A 12,897-nucleotide genomic window follows, 5' to 3' on the forward strand; every position below is an offset into this window, starting at 1 on the left:
CCTATCTAGGAATGAGCTATGTTTGTGTAAACAGGAAGGTCCCCCCTAACGGCGACCAAACCTGCTCACCTTCTTACAGATGCTGGATTCCTATTGGCGGAAACTGACCTCCTGCTCCCACTGCCTACAGGTCTTCCTTGACTGGACGGCCGTCCGGGAACTCTCCCGTAGGGAAGTGAAGATGATGAGGAAGGTGATCGGTAGACTGAAACCGGCTCCTGATTGGGAGGTCCGAACTGCACCGGCCCAGCACCGCCGGCTTCATTTCGGTAGAGCGGTAATCCAGGATTCTGATTGGCTGGAAGAGGCGGGGAATAGAACGGAGGCCTCTCAGCACCCCCTGCTCCATATGGAGGGGACTCATTGAAGGGATACAAGGAGTTGTAGTAGGGTCTGACTGCAGAGATCACAGGAGTGTTGTTCGGGACACCTGGTGGAAGATAAGCTGGTCTGTTCCATACAAGAGGCGGGGTTTGGGGCGGTGGCATACACTGTCTCCTCCTCTCTGACACGCCCACACCACAGCTCTGAGAACACTCCACCCACTCGCTCCATGGACCCCACACCCCTTCAAGCCCCTCCTCCTCTGCCTGACGAGACTGTCGTCCTGGAGCCTGTCAAAGGAAGGCCTCGTAATTATATAAGGTTGTAGATCGGTGCAAAACATGCAACATGAAGTATGTGTAAAATATACAGTGGGGTCCAAAAGTCTGAAATTCAAGTCACTGAATTCAAAATCTCATTATATATACCTGGACCCTGGACCGCAAAACCAATCATACAGTGCATCTGGAAAGTATTCACACACAGCACTTCATTTGTTTCACATTTTATGTTACAGCCTTATTCCAAAAGGGATGAAATTCATTATTACTACAATCAATACCCCATAATGACAATGTGAAAGAAGTTTGTTTGAAATCTTTGCAAATTTAGTAAAAACAAAAAACGAAAAAAGGTTGGATGGGGAGCATCAGTGCACAGCCATTTTCAGATCTCTCTAGAGATGTTCAATCGGGTTCAAGTCTGGGCTCTGGCTGGGCCACTCAAGGACATTCCCGTAGCCACTCCTATGTTATCTTGGCTGTGTGCTTAGGGTCGTTGTCCTGTTGGAAGATAAACCTTCACTCCAGTCTGAGGTCCAGAGTGCTCTGGAGCAGGTTTTCATCAAGGATGTCTCTGTACATTGCTGCATTCATCTTTCCCTTAATCCTGACTAGTCTCCCAGTTCCTGCCGCTGAAAAACATCCCCACAGCATGACGCTGCCACCCCCATGCTTCACTGTAGGGATGGTATTGGCCAGGTGATGAGCGGCGCCTGGTTTCCTCCAGACATTACACTTGCTATTCAGGCAAAAGAGTTCAATCTTTGTTTCATCAGACCAGAGAATTTTGTTTCTCATGGTCTGGGAGTCCTTCAGGTGCCTTTTGGCAACTCCAGGTGGGCTGTCATGTGGCTTCCGTCTGGCCACTTTACCATACAGGCCTGATTGATGGAGTGCTGCAGAGATGATTGTTCTTCTAAAAGTTTCTCCTCCCTCAACAGAAAAACGCTGGAGCTCTGTCAGAGTGACCATCGGGTTTTTGGTCACCTCCCTGACTAAGCCCTTTCTCCCCCGATCGCTCAGTTTGGCCGGGCAGCCCGCTCTAGGAAGGAGTCCTGGTGGTTCCAAACTTCTTCCATTTATGGATGATGAAGGCCACTGTGCTCATTGGGACCTTCAATGCTGCAGAAATTTTTCTGTACCCTTCCCCAGATCTGTGCCTCGATACAATCCTGTCTCGGCGGTCTACAGACAATTCCTTGGACTTCATGGCTTGGTTTGTGCCCTGACATGTACTGTTAACTGTGGGACCTTTTATAGACAGGTGTGTGCCTTTCCAAATCATGTCCAATCAAATGAATTTACCACAGGTGGACTCCAATCAAGTTGTAGAAACGTTTCAAGGATGATCGGTGGAAACAGGATGCCCTGAGCTTAATTTTGAGTGTCATAGCAAAGGCTGTGAATACTTATGTACGTGTGATTTTGTTTTATTTTATTTTTTTGATAAATTTGCAAAGATTTAAAACAAACTCCTTTCATGTTGTCATTATGGGGTATTGTTTGTAGAATTTTGAGGAAAATAATGAATTTAACCCCTTTTGGAATAAGGCTGTAACATAACAAAATGTGGAAAAGGTGAAGCGCTGTGAATACTTTCTGGATGCACTGTAAGTAGCATGGTTATATTTGTAGCAATAGCCAACAATACATTGTATGGGTCAAAATTATCAATTTTTATTTTATGCCAGAAATCATTAGGATATTAAGTAAATATGTTCCATTAAGACATTTTGTAAATTTCCTACCGTAAATGTATCAAAAAATGAATTTTGTGAATGAATATGCATTGCTAAGAACTTTAAAGGTGATTCTCTCAATATTTAGATTTTTTTGCACCATCAGATTTCAAATATTGTCCTATCCTAACATACATCAATACCATGCATAAATGGAAAGCTTATTTATTCAGCTTTCAGACAAAGTATAAATCTCAATTTCAAAAAATATATATATATATATATATATATTAGATCAGCTTAGCACCAGATATATAATATAATATAATATAATATAATATAATATAATATAATATAATATAATATAATATAATATAATATAATATAATATAATATAATATAATATAATATAATATAATATATACATGCAGACTGAAATCTGGTGCTAAGCTGGTGCTAAAACTGAAATATAATAACAAGCTGTAATTAGAATTATTTAAAAAGGAGTCTTAGCAATATCAAATTTCATACTGTAGTTCAATTCAAATCACAAGATTTAACAAGAAAAGCATGAACAATTGTTTTGAAAAAGACAGAATAATTCCCACAAACCACACCCAAACAACATGCAAGTTGAAACATGTCCTGTTCCACAGCGCTCATTCATGAATGACATTATGACTAAGAAAAGAGGCATAATTAAACTAATGGCGTGTGCTGCATTCACGAAGAGGCTGGACTCTGGAGTTCAGCCCAGTGCAGTGACATTCTTTACAATGCTGGATGCAGATTTGATCTAATTCCAGTTACTTATATAACCTCAGTTCATCAATCAGGAGCGAAGAATCTGAGCGTCTGCAGGGCAGGCAGAGGTAGAAGGGAAGAGACCATCAAACAAAAGAATCCATTCAGTTCACAAAAAAGAGGGGGAAAAAACAAGTGAACAAGGCCTGTAATGCACCTCTGATCCTGTACAAACTGCCATCAAGGGCACACAACGCCAAGCCTGTATGTGTGTATGTGTATAATGTGAGACAGACAGACAGATGATAGATAGATAGATAGATAGATAGATAGATAGATAGATAGATAGATAGATAGATAGATAGATAGATAGATAGATAGATAGATAGATAGATAGATAGATAGATAGATAGATAGATAGATAGATAGATAGATAGATAGATAGATAGATAGATAGATAGATAGATAGATAGATAGATAGATAGATAGATAGATAGATAGATAGATTGTTTTTGATGGTGATTGTTTTTGGAGCTGCAGTACTCTGCAGTAGCCAGTGTAATCTGCGTGTTCGTGTGATTTTCTGCCCATTATAACATCTAGCATGCAGCGATGTTTGAAATGCAAGGAAAAACAACAAACTCATATCTAGTTTTCTATGGCATTTCTACAATAAACTGTTGTTCTAACTTAAATAGAGCATAACAGTGTGCTGTTCAAACAAACGCATATCAGCTCCCAGCAAGAGTCTGCCACTGCATCACTGCTGTAAGCTCTGGTGGTCCTTATTCTGTGTCCTCACTGAACACGTGCATTAATGCTCACTTGCTTACATGTGAGTGTGATTTTTTTTTCACACCAACGCCCACATGCTCCCAAAGGACAATCTCACATCAGAAGCCAGATGACCAAACAATGGAAAGATCAGCTCATATGGCCTTATTTAATGGTCAGATGCAGCACTGGCCGCAGGGGCCGATAAGAGTTTATCTGCGCTTCACTCAGAGCCACAGAAGACTCATTCAGCTTCAGCTGGTCAGATGAGGCTTCCACAAACATACTGTGTAATTTTTTTTCCTTGTAAAAAAAAAAAAAAAACACAGACTTGCACTAAAGGACACCACAAAATCTGGACCCAGAAAACCCTAGCAACACCTTAGCAACTGTATAGCAACACCCTGTGAACCACTTCTCTCTAATAGCAGAGTATGCAAATGATGTGTTGCCTCTTTAAACATGTTCTCTCAGTGTAAAATCATCTTCATCACTCACCGGCTTTTCTGCTTCATCGGCTGTTGTTAAGGGCAGCAGAGTCAATACACAACACCAAAACGCACACAATCTGTGAGAAAGAGGAGAAATGTTACACTTATTATAGTATTTAGAAGTAGAAGAGTAAAAAATGGTGATATTTCACTTAATTTATGTTGTGATGTTAAATGATACTGTGATAATAAGACACTATAACAACACATGATTAGAACGGTATATTATAGTGTATAGGGTTAACAAGAGGCTGATTAGATTAATCGCTGGGCAATTAGGAAAATGTGTTAACAAGCTGATGAGTTCCAATACTTCCCAATGGCTTTCCCAGAATTCCTTCTGACAGACCATTCCCCACCCTGCCTGGCTCCTATTGGCAGCCTCCTTTGGATATGACTTATCCTCAAAACATTCTCCTATCAACCACATTCATGCTGCCATTTCATAACGAAACGCCTTTAACCCACATGTTAATGTTCTGTTTGGGAGCCTTTGATTGTTAAAATACTTAACATTTTATCATGTTGATATTTCTTTGACTGTTCAATTAATGTTTCAGATGTCCTTCAAGAAAATTTTTTATAGATTTCTTCTGTTTGAGACCATTGTTATAAAGCCCAGAGTCATTTTTAACCCCGGGTAAAAGTAATCATAAGGACTTTTCACACTTTAAACAGTTAACCCTGTAAACAGAATCCTGGGTTATCTTGCTGAACACTTCGCATTGCTCATAATTTACTGGGGATTAACAATTAATCATGGGTATTCATAAGATTCCTTCATTCCTGAACTGGGTTAACGTCCTAATTTGCATATTTGTGGTGTCAGTGTTAATGATTGGACGGCCTGTTTACATAAAGGCTCTAGCATTGCGTGTCCTTATATTATATATTGCCGACTGTACTATCAAGTTTATCACGAATGAACTTTTCAGACTAAAAAGGTAAGAATAAAAATGGTATCTTCTTAACTCTAATTGACGCGTTTTCTGTCACCATTTTACATTTTTCCTTTCAAATGCTGAAATATATGTTTGCAGTGTTTCTGTGACTGTCAAAAGCACGTGAATACAAGGCATGTGATTGGCTGCCTGTTGTTAAGCATCTAGCTGTAACTTTCTAACAGTGCTTCACACTGCATGTTTGGCACCACAATAGGGCTTTTCACACTGCACTTAACCCCGGGTTATTATCGTTCTAAACACCACTTTTAACCCCGGGTAAAGGAACATTTCACACGTGAAATTAAGGGTACATTTACACAACAACGATATGCTTAAAATGGATAAGTTTTTCCTTTGAGTTTTCTGCATACAGATGACACCGTTGTCAAAACGATCCACATTCATATGACTGTGAAAATGACTAAAAATGCTGTATTCTGCTGGCAGGCCATTAGATGGCAATGAAACTAGACTGAACATGTAATGCGCATGTGCATGATGCCCTCGTTTTCAAAGATACACATTTTTGATGTTTACACAGAGACCGTTTTCAAAAACTTGCACTTTGAAACCCGTTTTCAAAAGTTTGCGTTTTCAGGTCACCAAAACGCTGTTGTTGTGTACACAAAAATACTATTGCTCTAGAAACAGAATAGCCTATTATTTTAAAGGCAGAATTTTTAATTGTGTATAATTTTTATAGTCTATTTAAAATACAGTTTGATACCGCGACTCCGCTTCCGGGCTCCACTAACGATTCCTTCTGCGCATGCCCAGGCTCCAAACTTTTTTTTTTTTTTTTTTTGACATATTGCGTTACGTGTCAGCACCCATTCGTCGGCCAATTTTGGCTTCAGTGCATTACAATGGAAGGAAGCAGCGTTGCGGCGTCCATATTTTTTTACAGTCTATGGTTCAATACCACTTTTGCAGTGTTAAACCTGCATTGCAGTGTCAAATTGTCCAATGTGAAATGACATGGTGTTACAATGTTACAGCTAGACGCTTAGCAACAGACAACCAATCGCATACTAATGGATTTTCATGCTTGAAATAGTTAAGTCTGGGTCATTCTAAACCCCGGGTAAACTGAATCCTAGGTCAGAATTTATCTGGGTTAACAATGAATCCTGGGTATTCTTAAGCTGACGTTTCACACTGTGCATTCATGAACCATGCGGGTTAATGTTCTTATTTGCATATTTGTGGTGTCAGTGTCACTGATTGGATAAACGCAGCACGAGACCTGTTTACATAAAAGCTCTAGCACTTCGCATCCTCTATTGCTGACTGTAGCCAACTATAGAGTATATACCGAATGAACATTTCGGACTATAAATGTAGGAATGAAACGGTCTCTTCTTCACTCAAATTGTCATGTTTTCTGTCAGCATTTGACATTTTTCCTCTCAAACGCTGAATTATTGTTTATATACAACACTCAGTGTTTCCGTGACTGTCCAAAGCACGCAAATATGAGTACGTGATTGGTTGTCTGGTGCCAAGTGTCTAGCTGTAATATTCTGACACTGCATCATCTCACACTGTACAAGTTTGGCACCGAAATGCTGGCTAACCATTCTTGTAAATTACAAGTGTGAAATGTTCCTTTACCCAGGGTTAAGCACAGTGTGGAAAGCCCTATTTTTGAGAGCTTGTGGCACAGTCACGGAAACACAGTGCATTGAAAATGAACAGCAAATTCAGCATTTGAGAGGAAAAATGTCAAATGCTGACAAAAAAAAACATGACAATTTGAGTTAAGATCAGACCGTTTTATTTTTACCTTTATAGCCTGAAATGTCTATTCAGTATGAACTCTATAGTACAGTCGGCAATACAAGCATGCGCAATGCTAGAGCTTTTATGTAAACAGGTCGCGTGCTGCGTTTATCCAATTAATGTCACTGGCACCGCAAATATGCAAATAAGAACATTAACCCAGGGTTTAGGAATGTACAGTGTGAAACGTCATCATATGAATACCCAGGATTAATTGTTAACCCAGGTAAATTATGAGCCGTGTGAAACGTGAAGCAAGATAACTTGCTAACTAGGATTCCATTAACCCGAGTTTAGAATGACCCAGTGTGTGGAAAAAGCCCTAATGTGGGGTTAACACAGCAAAAGCAGTGCTAAATTACCCAGGGTTAAAAGTGGAGTTTTGAATGACAATAACGGGTTTTCACATTGTATATTCTAGAAACTAAACTTGTGGTAAGGACTTTTTTCTAGCCGTTTTAACACTAAAAGCTCCACTTTTAACCCTGGTTAATGAAGCAAGGTGAATCAATGATAACCCTGAATTGTGGTGCCAAAGATATACAGTGTGAAAATGCATTGTTATAATGTTACAGCAAGCTGTTTAGCAAGACAAATAATTATGAACGATCTCAGTGGTTAACACATTAAATAGCCATTAGTGGTTAGGATCAGCATCTGAGGGATGTTCGAACAGTGACAGCAAATGCATTGACCACAGTTAATTATAAGACAGTGTTATTTATTAGGGGATTAATGTGATGACATTGGATAAGCATTTATGTTTACATGCACATAATTTACAAATTATTCTGTTTAAGCCTTTCAAATTTTAGTAAATAAAAGTCACCTCCTCGATCAAAAAACAAGATCACCCAGAATTACTTTTAATTGGACACGTGCAGATATAAATGAATGTTCACTCATCGATATACCGTATACTGTTTAACATACTTCAGCTCTTTATTAAGATTTCCAGAAACCAGAATATTGGTTCAATCTGATTATGGCAACAACATTTACACAATCAGAATATAACACAATGTTCACTTTATATTGATTAATATCAAAATGTTCTTGTAATGATCCCAGTATTTACAAACAGTCATAGCAAAAAGGATTCCTAACATGGAGTAACATTTGGAATAAAAATATCAAGTGTGTTTGTATTTTTCATGTTCTTGCGGTCAGATCGACCCAGAAACCATGTTACTCTCTTAGATAACAGCAATCAAGTCTGAAAGTGCATGAGCTCTTTGTGGAACAACAGAGGCTTAAAGCTTAAAGCTATCTGTCTGCATAGGATAGTTGTATCGGAGGAAAATTGTTTACATGATGTGAAGATAATGGGTTAAATTTCAAAATTCATGTTATTAGTTTACAGTACAGCAGTGGGGTCTCCAATCACTTATGGCAATCTGTCTCAAGAGAACACGAGGGTTGTTTGTACCAATAATGTTTATCTGCCTGATGAGTTTCCACATATGTGGTTTACTATTAGTATTTCTGAATAGAGTAAAATGATGCATGACATTTTGAGTGCAGCCACAGACCCGTAATCATAGATGTGGGTTAAAGTGGCGCACCACGGAAACCTCAGGACACCATCAGGCCAGAACTATACAGTCCCAGCGCGCGGAACAGGGTCGCTCAAGCCGCAATAACGACCCCCCGCCTCCGGCCACGTTTTTCACCCGGCCGCTGCAGTCTACTGGAGAAACCCGCCACAAAGCCTGCGTCCTTATAAGACTAGGCTACACAAGAGCTCTGCCATTAGCTCTTAAACGAGCCAAATAATCCTAGAGGAATGTTCGTGGATCAGAATTCAAAGCATCCCACTTCAACTGAAAAAGTTGAATTGCTTCTTCTTTAAGCCCATCCGCATTATGATCATTACACTCTTAAAAAATAAAGGTTCTTATTTGCCATCTGGTTCCATAAAGAACCTTCAACATTCATGGAACCATTCCACAAAAGATAAAATAAATCATTTTCATTAGCTTTTTAAAATGTTCTGCACAATAAGGAAAATGGTTCTTTTAAGAAATGTTCACTTAAAGGTTATGGGGAACCAAAAATGGTTCTTCTATAGCATCGCTGGTAAAATAAATAAATAAATAAATAAAAATCAGTTATCAATTTGTATTTATAAACCGCCGTCAATGTAGGCTACTATTTAATTATACACAGCAGCCCAGTCCAGTCGTCTGATCTGATCAAGAACAGTCTAATAGTAGGCTATTTCTTGCGGTTGTGATCGAGCCCGACTCGAACCCGGGACAGAATTCCTCCCCCGTCCCCTTGCGCCCGAAGCCAGTGGACACTTACTTTATCTCCATCTGATACAAAAGTCACAAAACCGCGCGTCAGTGTGGCGTGCTGTCATTCCGCGCGATGTTGAGTGCATGTGCGCGGATGGTGTTTGTGTTACCTGCTCACAGATCCAGTCCTCATTCTCTCCTCACACCGTCTCGCGTAACAAATCCGTTCTTCGTCAAGTTTGTGAAAGCACGAAAGGGACAAACACAAGATCCGCGGAGGTCACGAAGTTGCTTGGCGAACTTTTCCTCGTTTCTTCAGACTCGTTCTCTATTCTGTTACACACTCTCTCACACACTCCCCTCGGGTAAGAGAGGGAGGGGTGTCGCGGTTTTTTTTTTTTTTTTTTTTTTTTTTTTTCTGTCGTTAACCCGACAACTTTTTTTGTCCTTGCGTAAAGCTGGTGTGACGCTGGACAGCTCGGGGGCCTGCAGGGGCCACACGGACACTACGCCTCTCTCTCTCTCTCTCTCTCTCTCATTCTCCATCTGTTTTTCTCTTTCCCTCTCATAGCACTACATTCCTCTCACTGTTTTTTCTTAATTTCATTTGTTCACTCTGACACACACCTGTACATGTCATCACTTTTCAGCAGTCTATGTAAGATACTTGCTCAGCAGTGAACACCATATCAGTATCACGCAGATAACACAGCACTATTAATAGTGCATAATGTTTAATTTTAATATCACCACACCACATAGCGGAGACTAGCAGTTGATCTTTTTAGTCAGTATTTCTCATGCTGGGGTTATTACCGAAAATAAATTTTTGGACACACACTGACCTTTTGTCCAATAATAGGGCATGTCACTCCATATGATGGATTGGATGGAATAATAGCAGCAAAATTTAAACAGTAAAATAATAATGAAAAAATACACAATATTAATATTTTAAGTAATGTTAATTCATTTAACATGAAATTAAATATGAAATAATTCATTAACAATATCAAATAATTATGTTAAAATAAACAAAAAAAATATATTTTATATTCATGTTAATTAAAATATTTATTTTTTTGTATTGTTTTAGAATTGTTTTGCACTGTAAAAACAAACAGTAAAATTAATTAAAATTAGTTCATTTCACTAAAATGATAATAAAGTTAATTGTACTTAAAAGAAAAAAGTTGCATGAACTCAAAATTTGATTTTAGTAAGCTGAACTTAATATGATTGAGTTGAGTTGCAGCATATTGACTGTATAAGGAAAATCAATTTTGAAATTAAGTGTCATTTTGTGTTTTTGCACGAGATTAAAATAGGGAGACATGAGTTGGTGTTTAATGTTGTGATATGTTAGGATTTACATTGGGTGTGTTGGGTTCTGATAGCTAGGGTTACCATTAGGGTTACCATTGTGGTGAATAATTAGTTTTCTGTCTATAAATATATCAAAACAGTTGTTCCCTTGTCTATTAAAACATGCAAATATTAAAGCGTCTTTGGTGTTTCCATGGTTGCTACAAAATAAAACCGGAAACCGAGGGTAACGCGGGTATGACACAAGCGACTCCTTACACGTCCCGGAGCCTTGGTTAAAATTGCAATTTTCTCACGATTTACAAATAGTTGGAAACACTTGGGATATTGTAAGTACTCAACTGAACAAAATATATAACACTGGCCTAGTGTCACAGACACGTCAGGTTCCAACATCCACCAATCACAGCGCACTCCATCCCCAGAGTATTGATCACCGCCACCTCCATTCTACTCATATATCCATCTACAATTCCATCTCTGCTTACCTGCTCACTGCATTCTGCTCTACTGGTGTCAATAAACTACCGTTACCTGTTTACATCTGTGTCTGACTCCTGTGTACCGTAACAGCAGACCGGACCAACACCGCAGACCCAGTATGAGCCAGCCTGACCCTTTCCAAGCCCTGGTGGATGCGCTTCGGTGAACACTTACCACCAATCCACCGTCACCATCTCCAGCCACTTCTTCACCTGCACCAGCGAGCACCTCAGTCAGCACCGCCAGCTCTCCTTCACCTCCGTTGTACGCCAGTCCCATGGCCAAACCAGCGCCATACTCAGGATCGGCGGAGGACTGCAGCGGATTCCTGCTGCAGTGCAAACTTGTCCTGGAGATGCAGCCGCACCTGTACCCGAGCGATACTTCCAAAATAGCGTTCCTCATCTCCCAGTTAAGCGGCAAAGCATTAAAGTGGGCCGATTCCATCTAGTCACAACAAGTGCAGTCACGCAATTATATCCTGCATTTATTTCCCATTTCCGGGAGGTGTTCGGGAAGCCGATTGAAGAGTCGTCTGCTGGTGAGAAACTCAACAATCTTAAACAAGGGTCTATGTCTATTTATGATTATGCTTTGCAATTTAGGACGCTTGCTGCTGTTAGCGGATGGAACGAACAAGCTCTGATTACTACATATCGCCAAGGATTGGAACCTCGGGTACGTCTGCATCTCACTGCATACGAGGATTCCATCGGCCTCGAAAAGTTCATCCAGCTTTCCATCCGCTGCGCCACTCGTATGCAAGCGTGCCTCCAAGAGCACCAGGACCAGTCTCTTCCCAACATGCTCCTCTGCCGATCCGAACCCGTCAGCTCCCCAAAACCAGCCAACGAACCTATGGATGTTGAAAATTCCCGTTTAACTCCTTCTGAGCGCCATTGTCGGCTGACCCTGAACCTGTGCTTGTATTGTGGCGCTCCCGGGCATGCGATTGCGGCATGCCCCACACGACCTCCTCGACCCATGGTGAGTGCCATCATCCCTTCTATTCAGAAAATGAAACCACTCACCACTGTCGTCAATCTTACTGCCGCTGATATCTCCCTTACAGTGGTTGCGCTCCTCGACTCAGGGTCAGCCAGCAACTTCATCTCCGGCGCCCTCTGCCGGCAGCTTCACCTCAAGACCTCTCCGTCTCCGACGATCTACCAGATCAACTCCATAACTGGCAAGCCTATCAGCCGTAAGCACGTCCGTACAGTGGCAGGACCTCTCAAGCTGCAAGTCGGAGTTCTACATCAAGAGGAATTACATCTGCTGGTTCTGGAGGATTCCACCGCTGACGTGGTTCTAGGGCGCCCCTGGTTGGAGCAGCACAATTCCACCATCTCCTGGAAAACGGGCGAAATCCTGAAGTGGGGCGAAACTTGTTTCTCTCTACGTCTAGCTGAACTTCCTGTACCATGAACTCCTCCTTCTGATCTCCCCCTTTGTGCCAACTCCATCGAGAGCCCAGTAGAGAAACGTTCCAAATGTTACGCCCCCTTCAGCGACGTTTTCTGCCCTCAAAGGGCTTCCAAGCTGCCTCCACACCGGCCATGGGACTGTGCCATCGATCTGCTTCCGGGTGAACCAGTGCCAAGGGGTAAGATCTACCCACTATCCATCCCGGAGGAGAAGGCCATGGAGGATTACATCAAGGAGGCCCTCGCTCAAGGATACATCAGGCCGTCTCCTTCCCCTGCTGCCTCCAGCTTCTTCTTCGTGGCTAAAAAGGACGGAGGCTTGCGGCCCTGTATTGACAATCGTTCACTCAACAAGATAACCATTAAATTCAGATATCCCCTTCCTCTCGTCCCAGCGGCCCT

The 12,897-nt window shown here is 41.0% G+C and overlaps 1 protein-coding gene across 2 annotated transcripts in view; it reads right to left on the reverse strand.

Annotated features, from left to right (window-relative positions):
• Positions 1-9,614, reverse strand: part of adamtsl4 (ADAMTS-like 4) — an 80,296-nt gene extending 70,682 nt beyond the window's left edge. The window contains exons 1-3 of one of the 2 annotated variants that reach the window (XM_067400406.1): positions 9,430-9,614; positions 4,301-4,370; positions 109-614 (exon numbers count right to left, since the gene is read on the reverse strand). In XM_067400406.1, the coding sequence (XP_067256507.1) occupies positions 109-614; positions 4,301-4,370; positions 9,430-9,452 (599 nt within the window). In that variant the 5' untranslated portion in view covers positions 9,453-9,614. Of the gene's footprint in view, positions 1-69; positions 615-4,300; positions 4,371-9,429 lie in introns of both variants that reach the window. The other variant, XM_067400400.1, reaches the window with a different exon arrangement.
• Positions 9,615-12,897: the final 3,283 nt, after the last annotated feature.

The sequence above is a fragment of the Chanodichthys erythropterus genome, chromosome 2 (assembly GCF_024489055.1).
Source record: "Chanodichthys erythropterus isolate Z2021 chromosome 2, ASM2448905v1, whole genome shotgun sequence".
Taxonomy (NCBI): domain Eukaryota; kingdom Metazoa; phylum Chordata; class Actinopteri; order Cypriniformes; family Xenocyprididae; genus Chanodichthys; species Chanodichthys erythropterus.